Source organism: Maylandia zebra, linkage group LG8 (genome assembly GCF_041146795.1).
Source record: "Maylandia zebra isolate NMK-2024a linkage group LG8, Mzebra_GT3a, whole genome shotgun sequence".
Taxonomy (NCBI): Eukaryota; Metazoa; Chordata; class Actinopteri; order Cichliformes; family Cichlidae; genus Maylandia; species Maylandia zebra.
The window spans coordinates 10,979,806-10,997,440 of NC_135174.1; the positions used below are offsets into that span (position 1 = coordinate 10,979,806).

Sequence of the window (17,635 nt, forward strand, 5' to 3'; positions counted from 1 at the left end):
CATAATGCACAACACCACATTGGATTAAATTGCCTGATATTGACTGTCCAGCATGGTGATAGAATGGCCACATGACCCGGACACCTTGCCACATAGAGTTGACCATGAACTCCTCTGTATGCTATAGTATTGTAGAATCAGATGTGAGGCCATCTGTCCAACAGCTAAACCTCGGCTGAAACTGGATCATGCAATAGCATGGTCAAAATTCAGACCCCAACCTGTATGAAATTTTGCATTGGGGCATTTACAGAGCTGTGCATGAATAAATACCTGCAGACCTCAATGAACTGAAGCAATGTTGTAAAGAAGAGTGGGCCAAAAATCCTCCATAGTGATGTGAGAGACTGCTAAAAGTCAAATCATGCAATCATCATGCATTCTGCATTTTAGCTCAGTTCTTGTGAAATAGATAATGATCCAGTGTAATATGCCATGTGTTGTTGTTCATGTGAGTTTCTGTTTAAATGTAAAACCTCATAAGAACCAGATGAAGTTTTTTGTTATGTCCTCATACATAAAACCTACCTAGCATACTTGGGTGCAATGCAATGCACCTACTTATTAGTGCTACAAAACAAGCGTATAAATCGGAAGAATTTAACTCATCAAAAAGCTTCCAAGGGGACCAGCAGCACTGTGGCTCAGCAACTGGAATAAGCAGAGGTGAGGCCTTGCAGACAGCAATCGGCAAAGAGCTCCCCGTGTACTGGCACACTTACAGCAGACACACCCCTAACTTGAAACCCTGACAAAAATCTGAGAAAGCGATTAAAGACACCCGGTGGTTATTTAACAGGGGCGGGGTGGATTAGGTATAGAAACCAAAGATATTTTTATGCAGCCTGAAATCAGACGTTTAAGCCTGTGGGGATTGACTTACTTTTGGAGCCAGCCACAAGTGACACTTAAAGTAACTGCAGCTTTGGCCACTTTATCATTGCTTCTCTTTTTTTTTTAATTTTAGCACAAGAGATCGGTGTTTGGAGTGCTAAAAATAACAGCTTTAAATAGTACCTTAGTTAGGTTTAAAGTGTTGCTAAACCGCTGTATCTGAACACATTGTTCTCGGCTATGTCAAAATGCGCCCTGTTCTTTTTTATTTGTGCAATTTGTGCATATTTGTGCCTCCAACCAAACCTTTAACCCCCGCTGTCCCCAAAACTTCACTTAACTTGGCATGCATGCCACATGAGAACTGACATATTTAAACAGATATCTGGAAGATTCATGGCTTGCATTTTCATTAAAATGTCAAGCCCTTTACTACATTAAATTGCCTATTTTCCATTTTCTTTCCAAAAGCCCTCCCGGTCACTTCCAGTCCTCCCACTTCTGCTGTATTCCTAGAAGGGGCATGCAGCCGAAATATAAACACGTCTCCCAACTGCAGCTGATTGACACGATATGTTGATTTTCTCATTGCTGACACTCACTTGAAGACATTTGAAAATAATAGTATATTCCAGTCTTAAAGCAGCTCTGCACACGTCACAAAACGACAAAAGGCAGAGGTGTGTGTATGTGCAGGTCCTCGGGCTATTTCACTGCTTTTCATTACGGTAGTTAGTATACCCTAATATGTCTTGGAAGTGTTTGCCCCACAATTCATTTGCACTTCTGCAACCATAGCTCAAGGAGAGTTTAGACAGTATGGTGCAAAATGCATTTAGATCAAAACACCTAAATTCATCTCCAATCCCATAATTCCCACCACAGCCTCAGTGAAATCCAGTCGCTGCGAACACTCAAGATTAAATGACCTATTTGTGTTTATAATTCACTTGTTACTGATGTTGCAGACCAGTGGTTTCCCAATTTCCTCTACCTGCAGTTCCACTGTTTCTCGCCCTCAGCTGCTCATTTCACCTGGCAGTACGGGCATAATGAAGTTTCAAACAAAATCGTACTTTGTAAATGGAAAATATTGTGGAATTAATTATAAATGACTGGTGCAAAATATTAAAAGGACTGAATGAGGCAAAGAGACGGATTCAGATATTATTATTTAATAGAGGCCATTCATTGGGACACCGCGCCAGTAGCTACACTTTCATATATTCACTGACAACATAATATGTGCATTGACTTTTCGGGCCTCACTGGTGCCTTTCTCTTTCCTCAGACTCCCTTAGCCTTGAAGCACTTTATGCTAAGTTAATTTACCCAAATATATCCGCGGCATCACGGCAGCCGCCTCAACATCAACAACTTTGTTAATGGAAACTTGCTGATCCATAAACGTTTGTGCCGCCACAGACTTTTTGCTGGGGGGCAGCTCACGTATGAATGTTAAAAACCATACAGATCGATGAGGGGCATTTGCAAAAGAGGCATAAGGTGTGTTTAATTATAACTGCGTCAGGGGTTTGTGGGTGTGCGCATGCTGCTGGGGGTGGTGTTGCCGTTTAAGCTTCAGAAGCAAGGGGGGTCTGGTATTTAAATAGGGTCACTCCTGGGCCTCACCTTGCAAGTGTTATGCTATATTAAATGCCACTCATGTTAAGTGTGTTGAAACCCTCCATTGATGTAGTCAAGACATAATATAAAGGTTAAATTGAAAAATGTCCCCTTCCACAGCGCAGGAACATGCCATGATTGATCTCTCTTGTATAGGAAAGAAATGTTAGGCAGACCTGTTTAGTTAGGCCTCCTTTAAGTGTATGAATACAATATGCTGTAATAAGTGAGTGGATTAGAATTTAAGTGTCAGTCAATCGGGATTTCAAAAGGTCAGTGAAAACAGAATTTGCAAAATGCAGGCTGAAATTAGGTTTAAAATAACTGAATTCCAGCAGAACAGGCTTACTTGACAGCAGACACTTATCATAGTTGGGAAACCTTAGCTATTACTAATTACATTAGCAATGGTGCTAATCTAGTGCTTGTTTTTAACCCTTAAAAAAACATTTAAAAAATGCATATTAAATGTAAGCAGGTTTTGAGTGTACATACAGATAAACTGACCAATTAAAATGGACAGAAATCGGTGTCACGGATGCCAACAATCTACACAATGACTATCCAATGATCATCCTGTCTCCTGATAGGGTGTAGCATGTTAGCACGCTAACATTTAGCCTACTTAGCAACATAAAACTACGGAATACAATTATTATTTAGTGGGTATCAAAGCAATAAATGGAATATAAAATCAAGTTAAGTTTTTTTTAAATAGTATATGAATCAAATTTAAGTGTATGAAATTGGGTATTTGTAATCTGGATTTGTTTAGAACACAAAGGATCCTGAAGCTAAAGCTAATTTGAGTCTAGCACTTACTTATTTACACCTATATGTCTTTCCGTGGTTATACTAAGGCCTGTTTGTAACTAAAAGAAAGACATTTTTTAGAGAGTTCACACGAGATTTTTTGAAAAAAAAAAAGAAAAAAAAGAAAAGAAAAGATGCTCAAAAATAAATGTTTTTTTAATCAATATAAAATTAATTTGAAAAATGTTAACATTTCAACCAGAAATGTAATATACTTATTATTATGTTTTTACATGGATGTTAGAGCTTCTCTGATCAGATCAGTTTTTATGTAGAAAATAATAAGATAATTTATTAATTGAAGGTATTAAAAAATACCTATATTAATAAACAAAATATTTCAAAAATATTTTGGGGATTAGTATTATTATCATTATTGTTATTTTCTTTTTGGGTAGGGATTTCAGATTGAGCTGGGGTGTAAATAGAGAAAAACAAATTGTGTAAGCCACATTAAAGGGTGTAAAAAAAAAGGGAAACGCTTCAAAGAACAAACCATACAATTTTGGGTTTTTTTCCCCCTTTATATCAACTTTTGGTCTGAACATAATCCAATAATTTCCTTTGTCTGATCCATTTTAAAGCAGTTTTACACACATCATAATTGTGCTCACAATTTCTGTGTATATACAGACAGACAAAAATCTATAAATGGTAAATGGCCTGTATTTGTATAACGCTTTACTAGTCCCTAAGGACCCCAAAGTGCTTTACACAGCCAGTCATCCACCCATTCACACACACATTCACACACTATAAACCTAGTCTATGTCAGCACTAGACACCACAGACAGTATAATGATAATATCCTTTGCTGAAAGTTCAAAGTTAATCTCTTGGATGAATTCCCACATGTATTCTTAGACTTTTCGTTTAGATTCCACCACACAATACTGTACCTCCTTATTTTGTTTCTGCATTTACATTTTCAAGTAAAATTCCTCTTGGAATTCCTGTCCTCAGATGTCCTTGTATTTCCCAGTTTTAGACACAGACCGTGATGAAATAAGTTTAATGTCTGCTTCCCTCTCCTCTTACAGAGTCCAGAAGTGCAGGTTCAGGTGCTGTGGCTCCAGAACGTGTATCGGCGGCCCTGGGGGCCCTATATGCACGGGGCCATGGGAGGATCTAAGCCCAGACAGGGGCGGATCTGGAGTGGATAGGATGTAGTCAATGCTGAACTTGATCTCTGACTCTGGTTTCCCTTGCTGGGTGGGGTTAGGGATAAGGTGGTTATGTTGGGGACCGGGTCTTGGTCTCTCGGGGTTTAATGGGCAGAGGGTGGATTCGGGCTCAGGACGTCGAGCTGAGGGCGTGTGCTGGTTGCTGTGGCTCTCCAAAGAGTGGAAAGGGCTTTCTCTGGAATCACGGAGGCCAATTTTCATGTTTCTCCGGCGTCTGCGACGGCGAAAGTTGCCGTTTTCAAACAAATCGAGCATGGATTCACAGCCAGTGGCAAAAGTCCAGAAGTTTCCCTTTCCCTTCTCATTGCCCTCAGTCCGAGGAACCTGCGGAAAATAAGACAAAATATGTCCTTATTTACTATAATAATAATAATAATTATTATAATGATAATTGCAAAAGTAATTCTGCTGCTGTAATAGAAGGAACACATCTTCTGTCCTTTATCAGGAAAGTAAAAAATATGTATACGGAAGCTTCTTAATCATGACAACAGAATTGAACTAAAACCAATGATACAAATAACTGATGATTTCTTTCTTGAAAAAGCCTGATGGAAACTAAAAATCTGTGTGTGAGATGCACCATTTTTAGTTCTCCCTGCACGCTGTGCTGTGGGTCCTTACCTTGATGAAACAGCTGTTGAGAGACAGGTTGTGTCTGATGGAGTTCTGCCAGGCTCTCTGGTTGGATCGGTAGTAGGGGAATCTCCTCATGATGAACTCATAGATGCCGGACAGAGTGACCCGTTGGTCGGGGCTCTGCTGGATAGCCATGGCTATCAGAGCGATGTAGCTGACACACAAACACACACGCAAACTTTCATTAGGTGAAACATAGTAAGACGAAAAGAGGCAATCAAATGGGGAGAAGAAAAAATATTGACAATATTTTGTCAATATGTAAAAAAAAAAAAAATTCAATATATTCAATATTTTATCTTTGATATTTTATCTTTCATATTTTATCTTTGATTTTGATTTCATTTATTTTACAAAGATCAGAAAGTACATAGATCCTCTACTTGACCCTTTTTAGCAATGATTCTGTTAAAACAACAGTAATTTATATTGGAGAATAATAGTACTGTAAGCACCAATCATAGAAGGCTGTGAGCTCAACAAGACAAAATATAGTTTGTTTTTTCAGCGGTGCTGAAAAATAAATTTTAAAAATCCCCAAAAAAGAAGTCTGGTTTATTTTTCTGAGAAACATTTTGAGTATTATAATGAACTTCACTTTAAAGTTGCAGTTCTAGTTAAATTAAACCAGGTTATCATCAGTTTTGTGTCAGATTCGTAGCACTGGGGAAATAAAAACAACAACAAAAAAACACAAGGCATTTTTCTAAGTAGCATTTTGTCTAACGACCTATTATTAAACTGCTTTTCTATGACTTTACATTGTAAAGAGAGACAAAAAGTCCCACTGGAAAACTGAACTGGACCTAAATGTAAAATATGTCTTTTTGTGTGTATGATTGTGTGTATAATGACTAATACACAAAAAATGGGGGAAAAGAAAAAGATTTATTAATAACCCTCCATACCTGTATGCCGGTCTGCACATTTTCTTCTCTTCGTCCGTGCTGGAAGAAGGGTATCCGTCACCATCGTAGTTGAAACAGTTGAAGGGGTAGTGAGAGTTGTCAAACATATCTACACTTTGACAAGTTTGACGTGTAATCCGAGGTGTTTGGCTCCTCTGAGTGTCCTGGCCAAGGCCCAGCAGCAACACCCTGTCCTGCTGCTCTGCTCTGCCACCATGCTCTGCTCAGCCGGCTGACACTCACTCCGAGCCCTGCTGATGATGGCTGCCTCCAGCCCCCCCCTCCCTCTTTCCCTCCCCTCCTGGTCCCAGCTGCTCTCCAGGAACTGCTGCTGATCTCGAAACTCGCAGCCTCCTCTTACGAGGTCTTTGAACCCTTGCGACCCTCCGTTGTAACACCAGTATTTTCGGCAACCTCTTGAAAAGAACGCTTTTCCCCACCTTTCTTGTTTTTATTTTTGGGTCAGGGCCTGTTTCTAAGCCAGTCCCCTACCTCTGATCGCCGTTTGTTTACACACTCTGCTTTAAGTGGTGGGTGTAGCACTCAAAATCTATGCAAACTCAGATGTAAATCATGCACCTGACTACACTGCAACAGTGTTGCTACAACACAGAGTAGTAGTTGACTTTTCAGAATAATGACTGGAGACTTGAAAGCACATGAAAGAGAATTATAGCTAAGGAGTTATAATATATACTATCTAAACTATATATTATACAGCAGAATGTTTCTCTGTATCAAAACTTGCACTCTACCTTTACCCCTAACCTCCACTCAGTTGTCCTGCATCTGGACACAGCCAGAGATGATGGATGCCCTGCAGGGTATTAAAATCTTTCAAATTTACACTCCCAGATTTTTCCTTGTAATCTCCAGCCCCATCTGACACAGACAAGCGGCATCTTGCGGCTCATTTTGGAGCAATGATACATATTCTCCATCACTTATTAGCAGACCAGTGTGTAAAATAAAGTTTAAATGTAACTCACTTCCAATCATGTAGGACAAATCGACAGCTCCTGGTTGGGGAACTAGTAAAGTGCAACTTTAGGTTTTCAGGTGAGCTTGGCTGTGTTTACTCCCTCCTGCGCGCTCACGCAGAGCCGCCACGTTACAGTGAGAATAACGTTGCTGTGAGCGAGACTCAGAAGAGACCGTCAGCTGTCACTGCAGCTTGACAAGTCTTGCGACTCGTACACAATCATATAAAATCAGTGCAACCTTCTGCTAAGCTCTTGCTGTGCTGATGCAGTCCACCCAGCCTCTCGCTGTACCCGGAGAGAACATACACAGGACAGACTGCTCCTCTCCCCCCTCCCCACCTTCAGCAGGATTCTGGGTGGTCTGCAGGGCTCGAAGGCCGCCTTCATGTTTTATTTTGCTTCTTTTTATAGCTTAATCTCTCCAAATGTACTTAAAACAGCAAAGCCCAAATCAACAAACAAAATCCTTTGCATCTTTGTTTTCTTTTTCTCTCCGTTAACTCTTTAGGGTGCATGTGTGTGTCCACTCTGGCAGACTTTTTAGCCAACAACGGGAAGTATTGTAGATGCTATCTATAATGTTCTTTAATGGCCATAAATTGTTTCCGTGTCTTTAAAACAGGGAGATGTGTATTCTGAAGGGCTCTTAACGGGGCAATTGGAGCTCTCCTGTGGGGCGACAGAGGCCGGGAAAACAGCCCCAAGGTCCGCCAAGCCTCTGTGTGTGGCCTTTCTGCTGTTGGAGTCACATATAGGTACGCTGGTGCGTACGCACAGACGTTAAAGCAGTGCTTGTGTTTATTTCTGCCGGCTGATCGAGCAGCTGAAAGGTCAAAACCGTGCTTAATTTTCTTGGAAAAAAACGTTGTTCTTTGGTCTTCATCCACAAAAGGATTCACAGTTTTGAAGTGAAGGTAAAAGCAAGATTAACCCTTGACGGTCAGTGTAAGGTGCTGAGCAGCAGATGCCAAGGCGGCACCTTTGTCTCATTAACAAATGTCCTTAAGCAAGTAAAGATATTGCTCTAAAACCTTTTTAATGTCCCCTCGTGTTTTTTTTTTAATTGTATGACTGATTTGAGCTCATTCAGGAGTAGAGCCAAGAAGAAAACGCAGAGCAGTTCAAACATGGCTGTAAACAGGACCGACGGAAGAAAAGGGGCGCAGAGGAGGAGAAGGAGAGGTCACAGTATCAGGCTGGTTTGAACTGAGATCTGATAAGCACCTCGTGGCTCGCTCCCATGACTAGGCTTCCTCTGGCGTCCTGTCTGCGGCCGGCCGCGGTGATTACGGCCCTCAGTAGTTCTCCTCTGGTCACTCTCTGTCCCTCTGATGGTTGTCTCAGATGCAGCTTCCTCCATTCATCACTCTGTCTGCCTCGTTCTGCCTATCTGCGTGTGCGTGCATGCATTTATGTAAACCAACCGAAGAGCCTTTCCGGGGGCTGTTCTGTGAGGAAAGGTTATCAAAACACAACCGTGCACTGGGAACTGTAAACATGGTTATGCACAGATCTGAGGCTGAGGGCCATTTTCTTTTGCACTGCACTGTGCAGCCATCCTCACTGCCACCACCTGACAAATTACACTGGATGATGTGGAGCTCTTCAGTATCACAGGGGTGCCGATTTTCCCCTTTTTAATCTGGCTTTTAACTGTATTTTCAGAAGTATTAGAGCTTGTCTTACTGATGAATACCTGCAAAGCAACAGTTAAACCCCTGTTTTTTCTACAATAGGAAATTCAGTTTTTTACATTGAGTTTACAGTAAAATAAATCTTACACATGTATTTATGTTTTTTACAATTTAAGCTCAAAGAGTCATGTTGATAGATTTCATTCATTAAATAGAGCAGCATTTCTTTTGTGTAGTAAAACTGAGATGCGCTGCTGAAATTGCACCTCTTATTTATATTGAGACGTTTCAGGGATGAAATATACAACTACACTTGTTTACACTCACAGAACTGTGTTTTTATTGGTCTGACCCACTTAAGTGTTTGTGGCACTTGATGTAAAATGAGTTTTACATCTCTGATCAAGAGGAACTGCAATTTACCCACTTCTGCCTTGGCTTCAAATAAATTTACTAACTTTCACAGGTCTCGCAAGTTTGGGGAAATGTTTGGGGCATTTTCAGGTAAAGTACCAACCAAGGAACATTTGCACATTTGTAACGAGTTCTGAAGATTTTTAAATGTTGTTGAAGCACATTATGTGTTTCGTGTAACATGAAAAGGAACAGAAATTACTCCCACAAAACCAAAGGATCCACATTAAAGTTGAACGGGCCAAATCTAATCCAATATCCTATCCTAACTATCCTGAGGACTGAAGGTCAGAAGAAAAAGAGAGAGCTCAGAAAGCTGCGAGGCACTGAGACGGATGAGGAGGTTCACTCTTCTTCTCGAGCTGAGTCAAAATGATCTGGCTCACTAAAAAGAGACGGAAGAGTGCTTGCATATGATTTGTTTAATGACATTTCACATTACGTTGCTTGCTTTGCTTTAGAGAATGAAAAAGACACATTGTTACTGTCAGGAAGAAGTGTGTACGGAGGAAAAAAAGACTCAAATTATGCTGATTTTGTTTTATTGCACTTTTACCATGATGCAAAGAAATTCAAGATAAAATCCACAGAAACGATGAGCGGAATAAAAACAAAAAGAAAGGAAAAAAAAAGAAGCATTTTCACTTCAAGGACACCATCTAAGGTTCTCCGTTGATCCACCCATACATCCATACACACTGTACCGCCCTGACACAGGACTATGGAAACTTAATAAAAACCCCTTATGGAACAGATGGAGTCAGCACACATATGTAGACCTCTGTGTCTTATCTATAGCTCGTACCCAGGAGGAGCTTAACCCTTTCTGCTATGAATCCAGACATTCAAGTATTTCTATCATTGCACAGGCACTAGATTTTTCCTAATGTAATATATTAAACTTTCAGCCAGTGACTGAATCATCGACACCAACAGTTAAGCTATGAGCTGCTGGTAATGAATGAAATATACATCCTGAAAAATAATCTCTCCACAACAGCAACATCTGGACATCAAATATATATTACAAAGAAACATTAGTGTCACATTTGGCTTTTGGTACCATAACTCTAACCGCATGTCTGTTGCGCTGAAGGCAATAAAGTTGGGGGAACAAAAAAAAATTGTAAATGCTGTAAACACAGGTGGCGATGTGTGGTGCCTGTAAAATGGGACTGCCAGTACCCGGCAGCTGGCCACCCTTTTCGCACGTGCTCAGGTTGCCCTCTTGTGGACAAATTAAGGAAATTCAGCTTTAAGACAAAGAAAAAAGGAAAAATATGTTACTGATTAGTATTCATTTTGAACAATAAATAATAAATACTCTCTTAAGGACATGTAACATTTATGGGCAATAATTCATGGGCTAATCCAGGAGTAAACCTGTACTCCACTCCAGTCGAATATTTTTCATCGTCCAACTATGAGATGCTGAAACGGCTCAGCAGGAATAAAGTTAAAAAATAAAAATCGCAGCAAATCAATATCATTTTCATAATGACGATAACAGGAAGTCCCCTTCTACCTCTTCCAGCCACCCTGATTGGTTAACCATAATGCTTGCAATATTCAACAGCAGGTAGAAACACATAATTCAGCATGTGAAGAGGAGGGGGCCGGATTCTTTTACGAGTCCCTCGGAATTCACTGAATTCAAAAAAACGGGTCCTGAACCAGAAAGGCGAGAGAAGGCGTCCTTTGCAAGACTTTAGCGGTTTGGTTGGTCGGCGGGGTCGGCTGTGGTGGTACACTAAACTCAGGGTTGGATTTTTCAAAGGAGTCTAGGTGGTGGGTTCGGTTCTGCTAAGCCCCGGATCGGTCCAGAAATCTTCAGCATGTCTCGGGCATCAGTACAGTTACAAGTTATTGCACTGTTCTTTTTTTCAGTGCTATCCAGCAGGCGTCCTCTTCTGCGCAGCCTATTACCTCGGGCAGGTGGGCTTTCCTGTAAGTTCAGCAGAATTTAAGCCCTCGGAGAAATTAAGCACAGATGGAGTTCATCTGCGTTACAGGATTCCAGTTCAGTTTAAAGGTAGACTGGGTTTGGTCCGTCCAGCCTCAAATCTCCAGGTAGTCAGTCCAAGTCCTGCCGCCAAGCGCCCCCCGCGGCAGCTACCTCCTTCTCGGGCCGTTGTGGGCGTGGTCTGTCCCTTGGTATCCCTGGAGGTCGTCCTCCACCACGTAGCTGTATCCCTCCTTTTCGATGCAATCTGACAGCACATTTAGCACCTGGTGACGAGAAAACGCCAAGCTTTTAGTACACGGTGAGCTTTTTTGTAACCACTACGTACTGACTAGCTTTTCCAAGAACAAGAGCACAGTGACACCACTCTCAGACCTCTGTGGTACTGCTGATGACTCGTCAAAGAGCCGAGACTTCCAGTTCGTGATCTCTTATTGTTTATGAATGAAAAGAAACGAGGGAAAATCTGGGATTAAGAATTTGAGACTGCATTTAAGCAAATGTGTTCCTCTTTTGTCCTCCAAACACACTTTCTACTGGTCAATGACTCCCGGAAATCAAAGTCTTCAGTCACTTCTAGCTGCTGAAAAACATTAAGTAATTATCAAATGAATGTGTTTACTGACTGTTTATAGTTTCAGTTTATTACATTCAATAGACAATCCCAAGCAAACTGCTTTATGAGTGTGAAGCACTGACCTGGCGCAGTCGTCGGTCCATGGCGTCCAGATGTGGCTGGATGAGGATGGGAGAGAGGCGGTCCCTCACCAGGGACTCTGCCATGAGCACAGACAGCTTGTATTCTTCCTTAGCCAGCAGCTGCAGTCGCAAGTGGGTAGACTTCCTTACCCTGCAGAAAGAGAACAGCCGGGGGAAAAAAGAGTCAGCGCTGCCACACGCTTTACATCTCTGCCTCTGCTCAGCAACACTCACACCAAAATACAACAACACCCCACGTGCACCTTTACTAGCCTCATGCAGATTATAATTTTTAAATAGGTTTTTTTTCCTTCTATATTACACTATCCTTCCAGAACTATCAAAAATGAAGACCTCACCTGCAGCACTGGTTCAGTGGCACCAGGATGGACAGTTCATCATGCGAGTGTTTTCCAAAGCTGGGATGGAAAAGCATAAATAAGTGTGCAAAATGGGATGTGGTTCCAGATTTCTGTGCATCATGTCCACAACACCTGAGCATTCTTTTTTTGTTTCACTTATTTGGTTTAATTTGAATGGCCAGAAAAAATTAAACATAGCCTGTTACGATTTTCCTTAATTTATGTGTATACTGTTGCAATGGTGGATGCTCACATTTCATATACGAGCAAGTTTTAAATATGAAATCAAGTCTTATGAGCCAAAAGACGAAACTTCAAAGCGATATAAATTTTTTCAGCTTACGACAGTTTTTTTAAATTACATTTTTTGTTTTTTATGATGTCATTGAGAGCTGATATCCCTTATTCCTTATCTCAGATATACAGCGCTGTTTGTGGAGCTCCAGAGATGCTAACAGTTAATTATGCAAAGCTGCTCTAGTAGAGTCCAGAACTGAAATCATGGTGTCATAAATTAGTATAAGGACTTTAAACATCCATCCATTTTCTTCTCCTTATTCAGGGCCAGATCGCAGGGGGCCACAGCTTAAGCAACGAAGCTCAGGGCGTCCTCCCGATAGGACATGCCCGATACACCTCACTCTAGAGGCAGTCAGGAGACATCATTGTTAGATAGCCAAACCACCTCGACCGGCCTACTGTGAGACCCTCTCAAATGACTGCACAACCTCAAACTAAGCGAGAGTTCAGCTGCCCTTTGGAGCACGCTCATTTATGACGCTTGTATCTGTGATCTCATTATTTCGGTCACTACCCAAAGCTCGTGATCATAGGTGAGGGTAGGAATGTAGATTAACCAATAAACTGACAGCTTTGCTTTTACGCTCTGCTCTCTCTTCACCACGATGCACCAGCGCAGCGTCTGCATCACTGCAGCCAAGCCCTCCTTCATGAACAAGACCCCACGATACTTAAACTCCTCTATTTAGAGCAACAACTCATCCCTGACCCGCAGCGGGCACTCACCCATTCTAAACTAAAGCTGCACTGACTCACCCTCTGCCATTGTCTAGATGGATGATGAAGGTCTCATTTCCAAACTTTTCAAATGTCTCATAATGGTGGCGATCCATGTTTCCTGTTAAGAAAGAGGAAAACAAAAAACAAATCAGCTAGTGGATGTTATGATATATGAGTAATATACCTGCTTATAAGGCTACATACTGTATAAAAGTACAAAAAAATAAAAACCACTGATGGCAGTAGAGTCGTGGATGATAACGTTCGCTCGACTGAACACTAAACAATCCGACTTTTCGGTGTTGGTAGAAAACTGATTCTCGTCTTATGTCAGACACTCACCCATGAGGAAGTCAAAGATGGTCATGTCCATAATGTCCAGCAGTCGTGTGCCGCTGTCATAAGGTGGAGTCTGTTTGACCTCCTCACAGTAGTCTGGGTCCACCTCCCATCTGAAGAAACGTTTAATACTTTTAATTTTTTTGCATCTGATTTGGAAAAATGTCTTTTAAACCCATTTCCCTTTTATGCTATGTACTTTTAGATCTAAGCGTTTTTTTCCTGCGTCGTAATAAGATTGAAATTAATGCTGTATAGCCAGCATTGACCTCTTGCACAGCTCTTACGAATTCATGCTGCTGGTAACTGTCAGTGACTTCAATAAACACCTCCTGATGCAGTGAATCGCTCAGTATTTGCTTCTACTGAACGCGTGCGAATGCAAGAGTGTCTGAACACGGGATCGACGTCTTACTCTGCCTTCTTCCGTTTGTGGTACGAGCGTCTCCATGGGTTCCTCCAGGTCTTGCGTTTGGCAAGGGCCAGGTCCGGGAGGAAGGCGGCCAGAGATCCTTCTATCTGGTCAGGTTTACCACACAGAGCGTGCTCAGTGGAGCAGTAGTAGGAACACTCTCCATAGAAGCACACATTGTTGGCTAAAAGTCAGAAAAATAAAAGCAAACACATTCATACACTAATACTCTGATCAGCCACTCAGTGCTAAATACTTAAAGAGTCACTGCACTCTTCTTCTCTTTTTGTCAGTCGGTCCACATATATTTAAAGACCATTTTCCACCCGATTGAAATTACCTGGGGATGCTCGCTGACCTGTATTAATTGCTGAGATTGTCAGTAATTTTAATCCAGTGACAATTTTGCTTGTGTATAATATGTAAAGCTGCATTGCTAATTAACTGTCGTGCTTTGGCACAAGGTAAAGTCCCCTGATAATACTAATCCCATGCAAATGAATATCACAGCAATTCAGGCCAAAAGACTTGCTCTACATTATGATCAAGGAGGTGCTTGATTTTTGCTGTGCTTTTGCATTTTTTGAGGGGGGATGTTAAAAAATCTTTCAAGGTGTTCTTCTGACATCAACAATTCAGATCATCAGCAGACGTTTGGGAAACTGCACATGGACACGAGCGGTTTTTGGAAGAGAAGCTAAAAATAGTCTAGATGTGTACCTGGTGAAATGAAGAAGGTCCTCCAGAGCTTTTTATCTCGTGTAACATCGCGGATCTCTTTTGTCATGTTAGCTAGTCGGCCGGCTACAGGAGGGACACGACGGAAGTCCAAGATCCTACAGGATGGAGACAAATACTCAGGGTCATTTGACTTCAGTGGCAGCCCACCAAAAAAGTATGAAAGCGATGAGTGCACGCGTCCAAACAAAAGATGCATTAACCGTGGTTATTTGGATCTGGACCGTTCGTCAACAGTGTTGGTAGTTGCAGTAATTGCAACAAGACACAGGTCATTATTTTAACCTAATGTTTCACTCTATGCATGGACTATAATAATATAAGCAACAACTGAGTCATAATTGAGTAAAATCTAAAAGCACAAATGTGATTTAGTTAGTTCAACTTTTACTGTCAAACATCAACCTACAGGCCAGAATAGGGCTGCCAAAGGATACCAGATGACCCCTCCCTTCATTGTCCTTTGAAAATCTGCAGTGTATTGAACTTCTATGTGTGAACAGCAGCAACAGGGACCAGCTGTTTGTAATGCAGAAAAGCTTTTTCACACCAAATGGGAGGTGAACTTACAATCCCTCACTTAGAGGAATCACTACTTCATCCGTTATGCCACTGGAGCGAAATACCTGTACTGTCATAGAGAAACCTTATGTGATTGAACCTCACTACCAGAAGGGGGCACTGTGACACAAGTACCAGACAGTTAAGTCACATGCTGGTAAACCTCCCTGTGGTTTTCATGTGGCTGTGGTCCTACATTAAGCTATTTTTTAACTTCAGTGCAGCTTTTTATTGCCTTAATATGCTGAGAGATATAAGTTTCCAGTGCATTCTAATCTATTTCTGGGTTTGTGTTTTTGCATCATTTGACTGGAAACCAGCCCAGATGCGCATTTGAGAAAGGTTTAATATGGCGTGAATGTCTTCCTGCATGTATGCAGCCACCCAACTACAGCACCAGCATGGGCTCTTTAAAAATTGATACCTCTGACAACACCTAATGGCCAAAGCCCGAGGGCAGGGAGACACGAGGAGACAGACTGATTAAATGAAATGAAGGCGCGGGAATGAGAGAAGAGAGATGCAGCGATATGGGAGAACAAGCCCATCATACAAATGATGCCATCAAGTGTGTTGGCGGGTGCAGTGACACAGACACGTGCAGTCTCTTTCCTGCTCTCTGTCAAAGAGACAGAAGGACACAGGATGCGGTGTTGTACGGTGCTGTTTGGCCTGCTGGGCCTGGGCTTGCTGCCATGCTAAAGGGAACAGCTAGTGCTGGCTTCTGCCTCTTTTATCGCTCACACACATTTTCTTCCATCTTCGTCCCCTCTGATAAGCCCAATTCCCACAGTGCCCATTTCAAACTTGCGTTATATTTAGTTTGGGTTTAAGAGAACCTGCTAGAGCCATGAAATGAACAACAGTGGGAATCGCTGCTTCCCATATTCCCAGCTGAGAAAATGTATAAGACCCAAGTGGGTCTCGTGAGATTGGGGCTTATATGGTTTAATATTTTAAGGTCACATTTGGCCTTGTATGACTTTAAATCTGCTGACTACCTAATGCAGCACTTCCCAGTTAAATCCAATCACATTATTAATGATGCCTAAAGCAGTTTAGCCCATATAGGAAAAGTCATTGTCAATGTTGGTGTGTGTATGCGTGTGCGCGGCTGTGCTAGTGATGCTTTAAAAGTGCCTGTGCGTGTGTGTGTGTGTCTGTGGGCCCCCCTGGGAGGCAGTGTAGCCTCAGCCTCTGCACCAGCAGCAGCAGCTGCAGCTCTCTGGACAGGCTCTAATTTAGAACAGACAAAATAAGGAAAAAAATTAAGCGCTGCTTTTGGCAAACCCTGCCTGGCTTATATTTAGAATGGCACAGGGCCTTTCGTGCCTTTGGTTTCCTCTTCTTCCCCTTAACCCACACATATGCTGGAGCATATTTTCATGTGTGTATGTGGAGAGGAGGACCAGATGTGAAGCAGACTGGTGAAGAACGCCACTTCTAATGCAATTCCAGATGAACTGTGTCATTGTGCCTAAAGGAAAAGCAGATTCACCATCACGGCCTTCTATGGCCCTATTGTGTGTAGACGTGTGTGTGTTTGTGTGTAGGTGCGCAAGACCTCGGTATCATCTCGTGTCAGCACAGAGGAGCACCAGGATTCAGACTACAACACAAGCCCTCTGCTCGTAATAGCAAACAGCCACAGTGACGTCAGCACGACTTTAACAGCAACGCACTAAAACTCATTGCTCTCGCTCGTCGATCAGAGGCCCTCGCGAGGATTTCTCTTTTCATTAAAGTCTCTCCAGCAGCCGGGTAGGCCGTAAAGTACTAGCCTGGTAAAGGCAGTGAAGTCAGAGAGCTTGGTTGTTAGTTAAGCAAGGAGGCTGTAGTCATTGTTCAGTCAGATGCTAGCTGCAGGAGTTCAGCATTCATCCGTTATGACTCATGGCCTCTCGGAGCTCACAGCTTCTGCTGGATGGGTCAAACTCGCACAATTCACTGTGTTTGGGTGAAAAAAAAAAAGAGTTTCTGAGGGACAGGAAGCAAATGTGAAAATAAGTGCAGAAGAATATGGAAGGTTTTCATCCACACGGCGTAAAGACTATGTGTTGCTATACTTGGGGTGACTTCAATCGGCTATATTCTTTTTCCTCATTCAAACCTTTAAAAACAGGTAGAATGGCAACATTTTGATCTTTCTATCCTGTGATATTGTAATAACCAGATTATGCTAATCGAGCAATTATGTAAGAGAATTCACGCATTAATTAGCAAGGCTTCGCACGAAATATGGAGAATATTCACAGGAGCACACGTGTCTTAAAGCGTTACTGTAAGACACCGGTACACGGATCTGGTGTTCCTCCCAGGCGGTTAATGAGCTGACACGAGGACACGCAAAAAAGAAATAGCAATCAGGGAGGAACAAAGCCCTGCAGGATGTTGGCCCTCGCGGGTGGAAAAAATACTTGGGAGGTTAGTGTAAATTTAAGAACATGAGCTTTTTTTCTCCCCTCCTTATTAAGTCTGAAGTGTTTGTAGCAACAGGGCTGTTTCT

The 17,635-nt window shown here is 42.0% G+C and overlaps 2 protein-coding genes across 2 annotated transcripts in view; both read right to left on the reverse strand.

Moving 5' to 3' along the window:
• Positions 1 to 3,730: 3,730 nt before the first annotated feature.
• On the reverse strand, positions 3,731 to 6,207 carry foxl3 (forkhead box L3). Its single transcript, XM_004562321.4, has 3 exons — positions 6,005 to 6,207; positions 5,082 to 5,250; positions 3,731 to 4,781 (listed from the first exon to the last, which is right to left on the reverse strand). The coding sequence occupies exons 1-3, from the start codon at positions 6,109 to 6,111 to the stop codon at positions 4,308 to 4,310; spliced, it is 750 nt and encodes a 249-aa protein (XP_004562378.1). The 5' UTR covers positions 6,112 to 6,207; the 3' UTR covers positions 3,731 to 4,307.
• Positions 6,208 to 9,560: 3,353 nt separating this feature from the next.
• Positions 9,561 to 17,635, reverse strand: part of fam20cb (FAM20C golgi associated secretory pathway kinase b) — a 64,043-nt gene continuing 55,968 nt past the window's right edge. Inside the window, exons 5-11 of the mRNA XM_004562322.4 lie at positions 14,551 to 14,666; positions 13,834 to 14,014; positions 13,422 to 13,531; positions 13,116 to 13,197; positions 12,057 to 12,116; positions 11,698 to 11,848; positions 9,561 to 11,264 (exon numbers count right to left, since the gene is read on the reverse strand). Coding sequence (XP_004562379.1) covers positions 11,148 to 11,264; positions 11,698 to 11,848; positions 12,057 to 12,116; positions 13,116 to 13,197; positions 13,422 to 13,531; positions 13,834 to 14,014; positions 14,551 to 14,666 — 817 coding nt within the window. The 3' untranslated portion in view covers positions 9,561 to 11,147. The remainder of the gene's footprint in view (positions 11,265 to 11,697; positions 11,849 to 12,056; positions 12,117 to 13,115; positions 13,198 to 13,421; positions 13,532 to 13,833; positions 14,015 to 14,550; positions 14,667 to 17,635) is intronic.

What these genes read in the sequence shown, in the direction of transcription:
- foxl3 (XM_004562321.4), bottom strand. Translation starts at nt 6,111, where the DNA reads ATGTTTGACAACTCTCACTACCCCTTCAACTGTTTCAACTACGATGGT. An exon ending in ATGTGCAGACCGGCATACAG is followed by an intron (nt 5,251 to 6,004) that starts GTATGGAGGGTT and finishes TTTGTGTGTCAG; the next exon opens with CTACATCGCTCTGATAGCCA. An exon ending in TCAACAGCTGTTTCATCAAG is followed by an intron (nt 4,782 to 5,081) that starts GTAAGGACCCAC and finishes TATTTTCCGCAG; the next exon opens with GTTCCTCGGACTGAGGGCAA.